The sequence below is a fragment of the Phalaenopsis equestris genome, unplaced genomic scaffold (assembly GCF_001263595.1).
Source record: "Phalaenopsis equestris unplaced genomic scaffold, ASM126359v1 Scaffold200668, whole genome shotgun sequence".
NCBI classification, from domain to species: Eukaryota; Viridiplantae; Streptophyta; class Magnoliopsida; order Asparagales; family Orchidaceae; genus Phalaenopsis; species Phalaenopsis equestris.
This window is the reverse complement of record NW_018220479.1, coordinates 529,771-542,458: the sequence shown is the minus strand read 5'-3', so window position 1 is coordinate 542,458 and position 12,688 is coordinate 529,771. Positions and strand designations below refer to the sequence as shown.

Genomic DNA, 12,688 nt, shown 5'->3' with positions numbered 1-12,688 from the left:
ATATATATGTATGTATATATATGTATGTATGGATATGTATATATGTTTATATAGGTAAATAAATAGTTAAGTAAATAAATTAGGAAAATACTAAAGAATCTAGAATTAATAAAAAAGAAGTTAACACTGAACAAGAAGTTAATTACATTTAAATTGTTATTATAGAAGCATTTAAGGACTAGACAGTTGAGAAAATGACAACAGATGACACTGTTGAGGTGGGTATTATATTTTTATTTTACAATAGTTTTGTTTATTAACACTTTAAAATGCAAAAGTTCATGTTTTTTTAAATGATAATTATAAGTTTTCTTTTAAATGTTAAATGCAAGATAAAAAATGAATAAAATATGATAATGCATTCATATGAGAGTCACCTCTGGATGATATGAGTAGGGGAATACATTGTACCCGTGCACGAAGTGGAAATGAAAATGGAAGAAGCTCCCTACCTTTACGGTGGGTTGGAAAATGCTAAACATATATTTTTAAGAGGTATACGTTTAGACGATGACTCTCAATTATGAAAAATATAACCTAAATTAATGAAAGAAGATGAAATTATTTACTTTACTGTTCTTATTTACTGCAGCCTTTTTCAATTACTATTCTTTTGCAAAATGTTTTAAAATGAGAATTATTATAATTTAGTAATATTTACTCACTGAGTAGTTTTAACTCAAATCATAGTTGCTAATCTGTTAACAAAAAAATCAACTGTAGATTAGATGGATCCCAAGGAGGATGTATACAAGCGCCGTGGAGGACAAGCTTATAATTGTTATGGCTTAGTTTATTTTTTGTTTGAATAAAAACGTTTAAATATGAAAAATCTATTGCAAATACAAGCTTTATTAATTAGAATAGTTCTTTTGTGTTATGGACTTTATTTTTGTGATCAATTGAAACTATTAGATTTCTTTTGTCTGATCGTCAGTTCCTGTCTTGGTAATTTCAAGCTCACTGGGTCACGTCGTGACTACACGTACACATGCAGAGCCGCTTAACCCACTTTTCTTCTTCCTTTGAGTTCTTTTCTCTTTGAGCGTGTCTCAACTTCAACCCACACGGCAAACCACTCTCCTCCTTCACGCATGCCGACACAACACAATACCAGCTTTGACAATGGTGTCGGATGCAAAGCTGCTCGACGATGTTGCGGTTCTTCTTCCCTGTGCTATGGTTTCCTCTTTAGGCTATGCAAGAGTCGAAGCGTCCCACGCATATAGGTGGTGACTTCTTTTCTTCCTCTCATTTATTGATCGGCTAGGGCATGCACAAAACTTTTTCTTCTCTCGATCTCTATGTCGTCTCTCTCACTCGTTCATTCTCTGCAGGCTACCAATGAAAAGACCGATGGAAGCTCCCCTTTGAATTCATTTAAAGAAAAATTTGGTTCGGAAATTTATATATGGTCATCCCAAAATAAAGATCATTTGCAAAAGAATTGAACTTATGCAGTTTGTTGAAGACACATTCTTATTCAAATTAGCTATGAAGAAGATTACATGCACTTATTTGCTAGAAAGATAATATGGATTGATAACAAAGCAATGAAGATTCTAAAATGGTCTGTGGATTTTGACCCACAGACGGAGTCGCCAATCATTCCAGTTTGGATTCATCTCTCTGGTTTGAAATTTCATTATTTTTCTCAAAAAATATTGTACTCTATTGCCATTGTACTCTATTGCCTCAGGCTTATAGGAAGCCACTCAAGACGGACATTCCTACTTTTAATCTGTTTCGTCCTTCTGAAGCCAGAGTACTTGTTGAAAGAGACATCACTTCACCCGCTTCTGAGGAAATCTGGTTGGGCACACAACACCATGGATATTGGCAGAAGGTAGAGATTGGACCTTTTCCATCGTATTGTTCGAACTATCGTATGTTCGGACACTCCAGTTCTCAATGTTACCATCTACATCCTCAACTCAGACCAAAAAAGTAAGCTGCTCCGCTAGAGGTGATTCCATATTTTCCTGATCAGACAAACAATATGACAATTATTCAATCCCCAGTTGTAGCTCCCTCGTTTTTGGAACCTCCTATCGTGGGGGAGAGGGAGTTTCTTCAGACCCCGCCTGCCCTAGAACCTATCACTGATAATACAACTGGAAATATTTCTACTGCTTCACAACCGCCTAATATCCTCATCAGGTTCAGAAAGATGTTAATATTACTCAGGCTCATGGGGATCAAAACGTGCGACGACCTACACCTATCTGACTACCTTTGGAATCTACTGATCAGATGAGTCAATCATCGGATGAGGAATGACAGGTCTACACATCTAGGAGGAAGAAGAAGAATGAAGATCTACTTGAGTTCAGGAATCTGATGGATGATACTTTGGTTACTACGGGCAATGATACACACCTTACCAATTTGTTAGCCGGCTCACTTCCGAGAACTAGAGGCAGGAGGACTAAAGTAGAACACCCTAGCACTTTTGTGTCATTTTGTGGCTTTTTGATTTTTTACCTTTTTGTATTTTTGCTTTATCTGAATTTTGTGTGTGTTGTATTGTATGAGTTGAGCTTTCTTTTAGGTCCTCTCATACAACATTTTCGTATCTTTTTTGTATTAATATATTTGCCCTCAGACTTTTTCTAATATATATATATATATATATATATATATTTATATGTATATGTATTAATGTATGGTTTTTATTGCAATCAATTAATATGTTTTCTTGACGCCTTAAAATCACATCTCACTTACAGTTTTTCAACTTTGTTGGTTTAGTTGAACTTTGGTTTTAGGCTTAGATCGTCTCTTTTAGATATTTTCTTGGAGGATTTACCTAAATGCTACATAAATCTTATTTATTTATATTTCTTACAACTAAGCTTTGGTTTATACTTACATGACATCTTAATGTTACAATCACTTCAAAACATATGCATGAAAGGCACATTTAACTTTAGAAAAGGTATCATTAATTGTATTTTTGATGTGATGTTAAATACTTGGGGGTTAGAAAAATAGATACATAAAAATTATTTGTCATGTATGTAAGTCAACTCAATTTCTGAGTTCAGTCTACTGTTGTGAAACTATTTACTCACCTCATGGCTTTTTTGCTGATTGTTTACTGGATGTATGATTCCATATTTTTGAGAAAAAGCTTAGTTCTTAAATTCTTGATTCTAATAAAGAATTTCTAATAAATTTGGTATATTTTGTATTTTGTAGGAATACAGTCAAAATGGCATGTACAAAACGGTTAGAAGTTCCCAGGAAGTGTATATCCATCCATCATCAGTACTTTTTAGGTAAGGGAACTTGCAAGACGGTTAGGATTTACAGGCTTTCTATTGCGCCAATTAGTCAATGCTATTCTGCTGCTAATATTTAGTTCCAATATATCTTGGTTTCTGTATTGTCAGGCTTGACTGTTTTGTTTAGTTATGGAAATAATCAAGGGAAATTTACATACGTAGCACACCATTCTTATATATTTAGATATCTCACACCTCAATTTCATATTTATTTTACATACATAGCATTTTGGTACTTTCTTTGCATGACAATGTGGATTTCACTCTTAAAAGGTGGTAATTGTGCTAATGTGATATTAAAGATTTGAGTGCTATGCATGTAAATGCGCCAATAATCAAATGAAATTTCATCGTACTCATTTCTGTCGGAATTATTTGGATTTGGCCTTGGAGAAGCAGTAACCAGCAGGTTGAAAAGTTGAAATAACTTATTCGGTAAGCATAGTCCTCGTTTCTGATATATTATTTTGAGGCTAATAAAAGGTGTACGCTTTGATATTGAACGATATCAAAATTTCATTTTTATTGTTTACCGTGGACTAGCCTTGAGACACATACGCGAGGTCTTGAATGTAAGGATTTTTGTATCCATTCAGTAATCAATTTGAGGCTCAGGAAAAACATTGCCTTCCTTGACATTTTATCTCGATTGATTTGCAAAGAGGCAATTTTATGGTTTATTATTATTATTATTTTTTTTGGTCAAATAAGATGTGATCTATTTCATGTTGGCAGATTTACATTTCAGAAGTTAATAGCATCATTTATCAATTATATAATCAATGGAAAATGATGCGCCCGCCACTTTCGATTTGATCTTAAAACGTCGGCGGAGAGCGGACATTCTTACAATTTTATATTTTGATTGTTTTATTGCAGAGTTAACCCTAAGTGGGTGGTCTACCATTCTCTCGTCTCCACTGACAAGCATTATATGCACAATGTCATTGCCATTGATCCATCTTGGCTCATTGAAGCGGCGCCACATTTCTACCAACTAAAGAGACCAAATCCTGCACTTTTCTGAAAGCATTATGTGCTGCAGATTTTTTATTCATTTGAAATCACGCGATTTCTCCATAATCATTGTCTCCGAGCTCTGCAAGTGATACCAAAATACTACGAGTTGCTTCTCCTTCAAAAATTATATGATAAAAGGCCATTAATCTCAGCCATTGATTGATATTATCAAGAACTGCCCCAGAAGCTCATATTGCTGATTATGGAGATTTTATTTAGTTGAAGTAAAAATGGGCTGCTAGGCTTGGTGACGTCTGACTCGAGGTGATGTAGATGTTCAATGTTATGTGGTTTAAGATCATAAACATATTTTTCAAATTATTGCGCAAATTTTGTACAAGTTCTAGTGCACTATTGTGAAATTGCTTCTGCCAAATAGGTTGCATTTTTTTGTTAGCCATGTGTCTTATTTTTATTTAGAACATTGAAATGTATACTTGAAATGATTTGTATTTATGAAATAATTTTCACGTTATGCTGTCAGGAATACTTTTTTATGACTTTTAAATTCTTGGGATTCAATTAAATTGTGAATTTACACAGCGTGATAATGGTTGGAGTATAGTTCCTGGAGACCATTTGAGATTTATGGCGACCCATCTTTGTTTCAATGTACGGAGGCATTGCTGAATCATGTTGAGAATGGAGGGTGAGCTTGTAGTATGATTGTACTACTGTCTATTTATTGCTCTGGTGGTGAAAGTATATATCGTTGTTGGAATTTTGATCTATAATACATGGCTTGAAAGGAATGATATAATTTATGATTTTGTTTCCTTTTATCTAGCCATTCTATTCGAAGGTTTACGTTTTGTTCAGTCCAAAAAATTAAAAATTGGAGTGGGATGTTGATATTGTGCCATCTGAGGTTGCGGAGTTACTGCTCATGGGCTAACCAGCTGATAGTGTACCTTCTGAGTTTCTGTGGTCTGTACTTTCTAGGTCCAAATGAGCATTAGATCAAACCCTCAAGTATAGTATGTATGTTAACCTACTTGTTCTTCTAGGCGACAAGCAGAAGTCCTAGATCACAAGTAATTTTAACATTCTATTCAATTGTATCTTAATCAAAGCATACTAGGATAAAAAATTTGGCACATCATATGAAATGCATGCATGGAAAAGACGTCTAGAAAACAAAAATTTATAGAATGAAACAAGAAAAGAATTACACGCCTTACATCACAGGAGTATGAAAGTGCGGTTACTTACAATTCATGAAATAGGAATGCACAAATGCTTGTGTACAGGGAGTAGAATGAAATACAATGCAAAAAGTACAAAAAAAAAACTCACTGGTTCAATCGGCCCTTACAATACATCGCTATTCTCTTAGTTCAATACAAGTTATTTGACAATCTCGTCTCATACAGATGTGCTCAACCTCTTTTCTCTACTCTCAGAAAAGCCTCAACATAAAACTATAGAAAATGTACGGTAGAAGTTCCCTCATTCAAGAAGGAAGAAGAGAGCCTTGGGGTTTGTATTGCAACACTCATATTTGCTGTACAAAACCTCCAACATTGGCCGATACCCGAAGTCATGCCTAGCTTCTATTTTAAAGCTCCATCTAAAATCAACATGAAAAATACCTGTCAAAAAGGAACTGGTTGTTTTGTGGCATAGGTGTGCCCAAAAGACGCATGGTGCGCCAGTCTCGGCGCAGGTGCAACACAGTACTAGTGGGGGTGCACATGTTCAGTGTGGGTGTGCTCTTGGTCGGCACTGGTGCGCCAATTCCGGCATGGGTGCGCTCCATATGAGGTGTGGGTGCACCTGACTACACATTTTCATTCATCGCCCTTTTTGGCTCCTAATTTACCATTTTTTCTTCCTCAAGTAGTCTAAACACTGTAACTTGCACAACACAATAACAGCACATTTTTTAAGTGTAATATCATGATAAATAAGGGATGTAACATAATATTTAATGCAGTAAAATCACATAAATTTACCTCCTATCACGAGGTCTTATTATTTTTTCCCTTTCTAGGTGGTTTACACATAAAAAATAAGTTTCTCTTACATATTTGTTTGTGTATGTGTTGGAAATTATATTGAACTATGACAAGATTTATGAGCGAATCAGAATTTTCTCGCACGCAATAGTAATGATAAAAAAACTACGTCGAATTTGGTATCGAGCAATTCTTTTTTCTTATTATTATTTCGTCGATAAGAAATTTACATTTTATTTGAGGTATATGCAAGTCATGATAATAATTTGAAAAAAAAGAAATTCTAGAGATTTATCAATGACTTAGAGAAAAAAGATTGTTGAGTTTTTTTAAAAGTTAAGTATGATTTCTTAAGAATTATGATAAATTAAATAAAACCATAAATCCAACGTTAGATTTATATGAACAGACATTACAAATCTCTTCAAATATAATAAATTTAAAACCTCACCAGTAGAAATAAAACAGGCTCAATTGGAAAATGGAAAAAAAATTTTCAACAGGCTGCACCACCTCATGGTGTTCAGGGCCTGTTTTACTACATGCAAGATTTAATGAATCTTATAAATTTACAATCACTAAATTCGAGAGATCAAGACATTCAATTATTCCACTGCACTTAGTTAGAGCCGGTAGGAAAATGCAGTTTCATCGGTAGTTTTTTGAAAAGGATGTCAAAATATGGTTTATTCAAACAGACAAAACTGTGGTGTCTCCCCAAACGGATCCTTAGTCTAGTAATATAACTTGCATATAATATATAGTATAATATACAATATATATATATATATATATATATATAAACAAAACCGCATAAAGCAAAATAATGGAATGTTACTACATAAATAATAATGAAAGGTTAATAGTTTACTTAAAATAAAAAATAAATTAAGCTTTATAGCATGCTTATTATATAAAAACCAGAGAGAGAGAGAGAGATTAAAATGAATTTTGGGTCCAGCCAACTCGGCCTAAAATAAATTTGGTTTTGAATAAAGTTTGAGACTGAAATTGAAATTAAACTCGCTCGAACTCTTATCGCAACTAACAATGTTGTCCTAGCGTTAGGACAACATTGTATATTATACTAACAATCGTGCTTAGGGACTGTAATGTGCCTGAAAATTCATGGCGGTAAAGTAATAATTTGTAGTCCTAGCGTTGCATAAAATCCAACACACACTCATTAAAAAAAAAAAAACTAGGATTTTTTACGTGGAAAAATCCTGTAATGAGAAAAAATCACGGGGCTAGCCTAGTATTTGTAGCCCACAATGTAATATAAATACATATATTCACTCTTTTCTTGAATTAGAAAATATAAAATTACAAAGCTGACAATCATAAATATATAATAATAATGTAGCTATAATTATCATTATTATGCTGCAACAAATATGTTTCTTGACTATAATAGCAATAGGTTGCCACAGAGACTCAAGTGATGGTTGTAATAGTAGTAACTGACCATAGAGGCCTTAGTTGGAACCTATAACAGTATTAGTTGGTCACAAAGGCTTTAGTTGCTTGTTATAAGGATATTAGTTGACCATAAAAGTTATAGTCCGTGGCTGCTATAATGATAGCTAACCATAGAAGTCATAGTTGGAAGTTGTACTAATAGTATTTGGCCACAAAGGTCATAGTTGGTTGCTACAAAGAAAATGGTTAGTCATAAAGACTATTGTTGGTGGTCGTGATAGTGAAAATTTACTACAGAGATCATAGTTAAAAGGTATAACATAAGTTATTGGCCACAACTCTCCAAGCCGAACCCATGGACTCGTCCAACAAGGACTGGACCCACTAAGCTATTTGTGGTTAGTCGAACCTAGTCCAGTCCGACTAGGAAAGGTCAGGCCTGGCCAAAAAATCTGGGGATACTACGAAAGAGTCCTAGACTTAGATAGGATTGGATAGGGGTCAAAGAAGAAAGAGATGATTAAAATGAGGTCGACTAAGAGATTATTTAAACTTGTAGAGTATTTTCTTAGTCCCACATGACATTATAATTTGTATTGATACTAAAATACTAAGACGTTGACTCTTTCACACACGTTTTGGTTAAAAATGTACATGGATATTGATGTATCTGATCAAACTTTGTTTCCAATTTTCCATGGTTTATCCAAGTTCAAAAGTGGGCAACTTTCATAGTGGATCTATAGAGTCAAGTGGTCTCTAAGTGCATATAGTTGATAGAGCTTATGCTCATGGCAGAGTGATGATTGAAGTAAAAAACTCTCATTTAATAGGAAGATTTTTTAAGCATTTGGAAGTATTAGTTTAGTTCCACAACGAATTGTTAAAAAATATGGTGATATAGCAATACTAAGTTATGGTCTCTCACTTATATGCTTAAGCATTCTAGTTAAGAATTTATTTAACTATTAGTGTATCTATCCTAAGTCTCATGCTCATTTCAATAACTTTTCTTAATAAATTGATATTAAAAAAATTCTTTTGATTGGGAGTTATAATCTATATTGAAGACTTCTTTGGCTCAAACTTCTGAGTTGATGGATGCCTTAATAAAATAGCTCAGCATTGGAGACCAGCTTGGAGCTCAATTCATTCATTGATTCTTTTTCTTTGCTTGTCTTTAAGCATTTACAAGCTATTTTGGCAATGGTTTAAGTTGTGTTAACTATTTTAAGTCATTTGGATGTCGTGTTTGTTTTTATTGTTGAAATAAAAATCATGTACTTCTAAGTTTGTTAGACTGTTGGTTTTCTTACTGTTATCTTTAATTTTATACACCTATTTATCTCTAATATTTTTTTTAATTCTAGCACCTAAACCTTACAATTATCCTACATCAGTTATTTCTTTACCTCTAATAAACAGTAGCTAGTATATTTATATACAGAATTGACTTCTCTATCCCATGTCAAACTTACTACTACATTAAGATATATCTTATGTTTAATTTTATATATCTAATCTTTAAATTTTGCTTTTTATTTTCTTACCACCCAAATCTTTTATCACATCAAAATCATAAATATGTAATTATTACGATGTAAAATGTGCAGGGTAAGGGGGCATTTATATAAAATTGAAGCTTAGTTGGTAGATATATAAATACATAAGAACTTGGTGGAATATGGATCTAAATCCTTCTAAGAGATAAAATTATCATGAAACTATCGCTGTGCTCACAAAGGGCTGTCAAAAAAGCTCATTTTTCGTGAATAATTTGTCTTCAACTTGTAAACTTGGTTGGTTCGGTTTGTTCATTAAGCTAGCGAGCTTAACACGAGCAAATTTTTGTTATTTGAATAATAAAATTAGTCGAACGCAAACAACGTGTGTTTGAACGTGTTCTTCTTGAATTGACTCAATTTAAAGAGATCCAAATATTGACTTCCCATGTGTTAGACTCTATGATGAGAGTCTGCGCCATGTGTCTAAATATTCGAGAACTCAGCACTACTAGGGATCGAACCTATGACCTGAGGAGACTTACAGTGAACCTCGCCAACCAACAAGCCATGACATGTGACATTATATATAACTTATAAATTATGAGTGTTAATTTACATATCTAAATTATGAATAAAAAAAATAAATTTTTTAAAACTTAAATATATAATTTTAAAAGAGGTTAACATAATAATTAGATTATTTTATGTTTTTTTTTTTTTGAATTAATTTGAGCCGTTTGATCATATTTTAACAATCCACCATCCATCAAATCGCTAAAACTTGATCAAATTAATTTAAGCCATTTAAAACTCGTGGTCGCCACACTCTCGTCGATGTCATACTCTGAGTCTTTGACTTCTTTCTCTGACCCTGTCCACTTCTTTCTAATCCCCTGTGAGCACCTGAGCACTTCTGTGTGGCGAGATCGAAAGACTGTCAATTAGGAAGGACGAAAATCAGACAGCTAAATTAGGTGTTTTCTATAAGTAGGAGCTTTCTTATTTAAATTAATTCCAATTGCTTTATTCTGATTTATTTCTCTCTTAGTTGAATATTTAGATTATGAATATGCATTATTAAGTTAGCTAAACAAGATTATCCAGAATATTTTGTACCTAAAATAGATTGTAAGAAGATTATTATTTAATGGACTGAAAGCAAAGGGAAAAGGCATCGAGCCTATTCAAGATTCAGCCTATTCACACAAAACTTTGACAAAGACGAGTTCGAAAGCATAATATTTGGATTGTCATCTCGGTCTGAGTCCTCTCTCCTATTTTGTACACTCATTATTTGTTTTTCGCTCTCCCGGATATTTGTAGAGTAGCATTTATTCTCTATCTTGATTCTTGAGTTTTTGTAGCGTGGTTGGAGTCCTTGAGGTGAATCACAAGACTACTAAGCTCAACTTGTATGTTATTTTCGGTTTTATTTTATGTTCTCAATAGTTTGGTATTTAGGATTTTCATGCAGATAATTTTTGTTTTATAAAGCAAGTAATTATAATGTATAGAAATAAAAACTTCTAAATTTCAAAACTTTTTTAAAATTCTCTACATTTAAAAAAAAAAAAATTCAAGCTAATCAAACGAACTCAATTCGAACTATTTCAAACTTCTAACAAAACATAAATTTTCAATAAGTATCGAGCTATTTCAAGATTAAATAAATAATTCAAGCCAAATTCAAATAAATCGAACCATACACAAATATAAATTTCACAAATAAATTTGAACAAAAAAACAATTTCAAACGCGAACAGGTGCTTAGCTCGATCATATTTGAGCGATTTACATCCCATACACTCATGAACTTTAAAATCATTTGACCATCCAAATGCGTATTGCTGGTCACTAGAGAAGTTATTTGTTTTTTTCAATCTACAGACATCTTCAAGTAGATTGAAATAGAATACATGAGTTATTGAGAATATTAATGATATATTATTAGTTTAGGGTTTAGGAGAATGTTGATTCTCATTTCTCTCTCTAGCTCTTCTCTCTCATCTTAAAAGAAGTCCTAAATACAACAGTGATCATATACATGCAATAATCTCCACAAGAGAGAGAGAGAGAGAGAGATGCAAAAGAGAATTTTAGTTCTGCAAGGCTAATAACTCTTGAGGGCCCATTCAGATACAGCCCTGATTCTTTTTTTCATGTTGTTTTATTTATAATAAATATATTGTATTTATTCATAATATATCATGTGATGCTTGTGGTCCCTAATTCAGTAAAATGGTTGGTAGGACTGCACAGGCCTTGCCATGAAAATGACCACCATCCTATCATATCCGAATTTTGATATCTTTCACCGAACCCTCAGATCCGTATTGACTCATAACATTTAAACACACTCTGCTCTGCAACCTCACATGAATTCAGCACCCATCAACTTTTTCTAAATATTTCAATTCCTCAAGTCTTCAACTCAGATTCTTGTTCTGTTCTGAAACAGCATGAATTTATAATGATTTTTAATTGTATCAGTTCTTCAAATCCATTGCTAGTAAATTTTGATTCATGCTTTGCCAATAATTGCAAACAACAATGGAGCTGAAAGCCTGGAACATACTAGATTGAAGCAAGGAAACGAGAAGAAATTACTGCATGATACGGAAAACTATACATCGAAAAATTTAATTTTGCAAGCTTTCTACTTTCAAAGATAATCTGTATTAGAATTCATCTTTGGATTCTGTATCTGCTTCATTAATGAGATCATGAGGCAGGCCCATGAAATTGTAAAGAGTGGGTGGACCAATAGCTTCTGAAATATTTTCCTCTCTGTTTTTCTGAATTGATGACATGAAGTAGAATGAATTAATAAAAAAAAAAAAAATACTGCCTTTAATGATATGATAGAATTTACCTGAATATGTTGCAGATTATGAGCATAGTGTTTATGAAATGGTATTGTTTGCATGGAGCTCGGTTCTGAAACAGGCAGAAGACCCAGGCTGAGCAAGCTTCCATCAAGCTTAGAAGCTTCTGCTTCAGCTCCAACCTTGATTCGAGAACAGCTTGAACTTGGCAATCGATTAAACGCATTTAATCAATAGAGTTTATGAATCATACATCCAAAAAATAAAAAAACAATTTTTGGTTTCAATACCTTGACAAAGCAATTCTTTTGGGATCGTTACCAGATTCTAGAGCTGAGCCCGGATGAAAGGCCCAAGAACGCTTCAAATTTGCAAACTAAAAATGAGACAGCTAGCAAATAAAATAGAGAATGAAAAAATAAGTGATCTTTAGAGCATAGAGGGAACTCTGCTGAATTACTTTCTGCACGGGCATGGAAGGAGGATTAATGCTAACGTAGCTTTGGTTTGAAGGGGGCTCTATCTGAAGACTAGCTCCAGAAGACATAGGAGGTGACAGAAAGTTCCTTATCAGCTGCATATACATTAAAATCAAACAATTGATGCTCATCACTAAGAAAAAAAGTGATTTTGATATATATATATATATATATATATATATATATATATAT

The 12,688-nt window shown here is 33.2% G+C and overlaps 2 protein-coding genes across 5 annotated transcripts in view; one reads left to right on the top strand and one right to left on the bottom strand.

Annotated features, from left to right (window-relative positions):
• LOC110035894 (probable pre-mRNA-splicing factor ATP-dependent RNA helicase DEAH9) overlaps positions 1 to 4,768 on the top strand; it is a 114,747-nt gene extending 109,979 nt beyond the window's left edge. Inside the window, exons 22-23 of one of the 2 annotated variants that reach the window (XM_020740217.1) lie at positions 3,202 to 3,281; positions 4,167 to 4,768. In XM_020740217.1, coding sequence (XP_020595876.1) covers positions 3,202 to 3,281; positions 4,167 to 4,314 — 228 coding nt within the window. In that variant the 3' untranslated portion in view covers positions 4,315 to 4,768. The remainder of the gene's footprint in view (positions 1 to 3,201; positions 3,282 to 4,166) is intronic. The other variant, XM_020740219.1, reaches the window with a different exon arrangement.
• A 6,387-nt stretch (positions 4,769 to 11,155) lies between these two features.
• LOC110035902 overlaps positions 11,156 to 12,688 on the bottom strand; it is a 2,404-nt gene continuing 871 nt past the window's right edge. The window contains exons 2-5 of one of the 3 annotated variants that reach the window (XM_020740232.1): positions 12,478 to 12,591; positions 12,308 to 12,393; positions 12,065 to 12,199; positions 11,156 to 11,987 (exon numbers count right to left, since the gene is read on the bottom strand). In XM_020740232.1, coding sequence (XP_020595891.1) covers positions 11,855 to 11,987; positions 12,065 to 12,199; positions 12,308 to 12,393; positions 12,478 to 12,591 — 468 coding nt within the window. In that variant the 3' untranslated portion in view covers positions 11,156 to 11,854. Of the gene's footprint in view, positions 11,988 to 12,064; positions 12,222 to 12,307; positions 12,394 to 12,477; positions 12,592 to 12,688 lie in introns of all 3 variants that reach the window. The other 2 variants (XM_020740230.1, XM_020740233.1) reach the window with 2 other exon arrangements.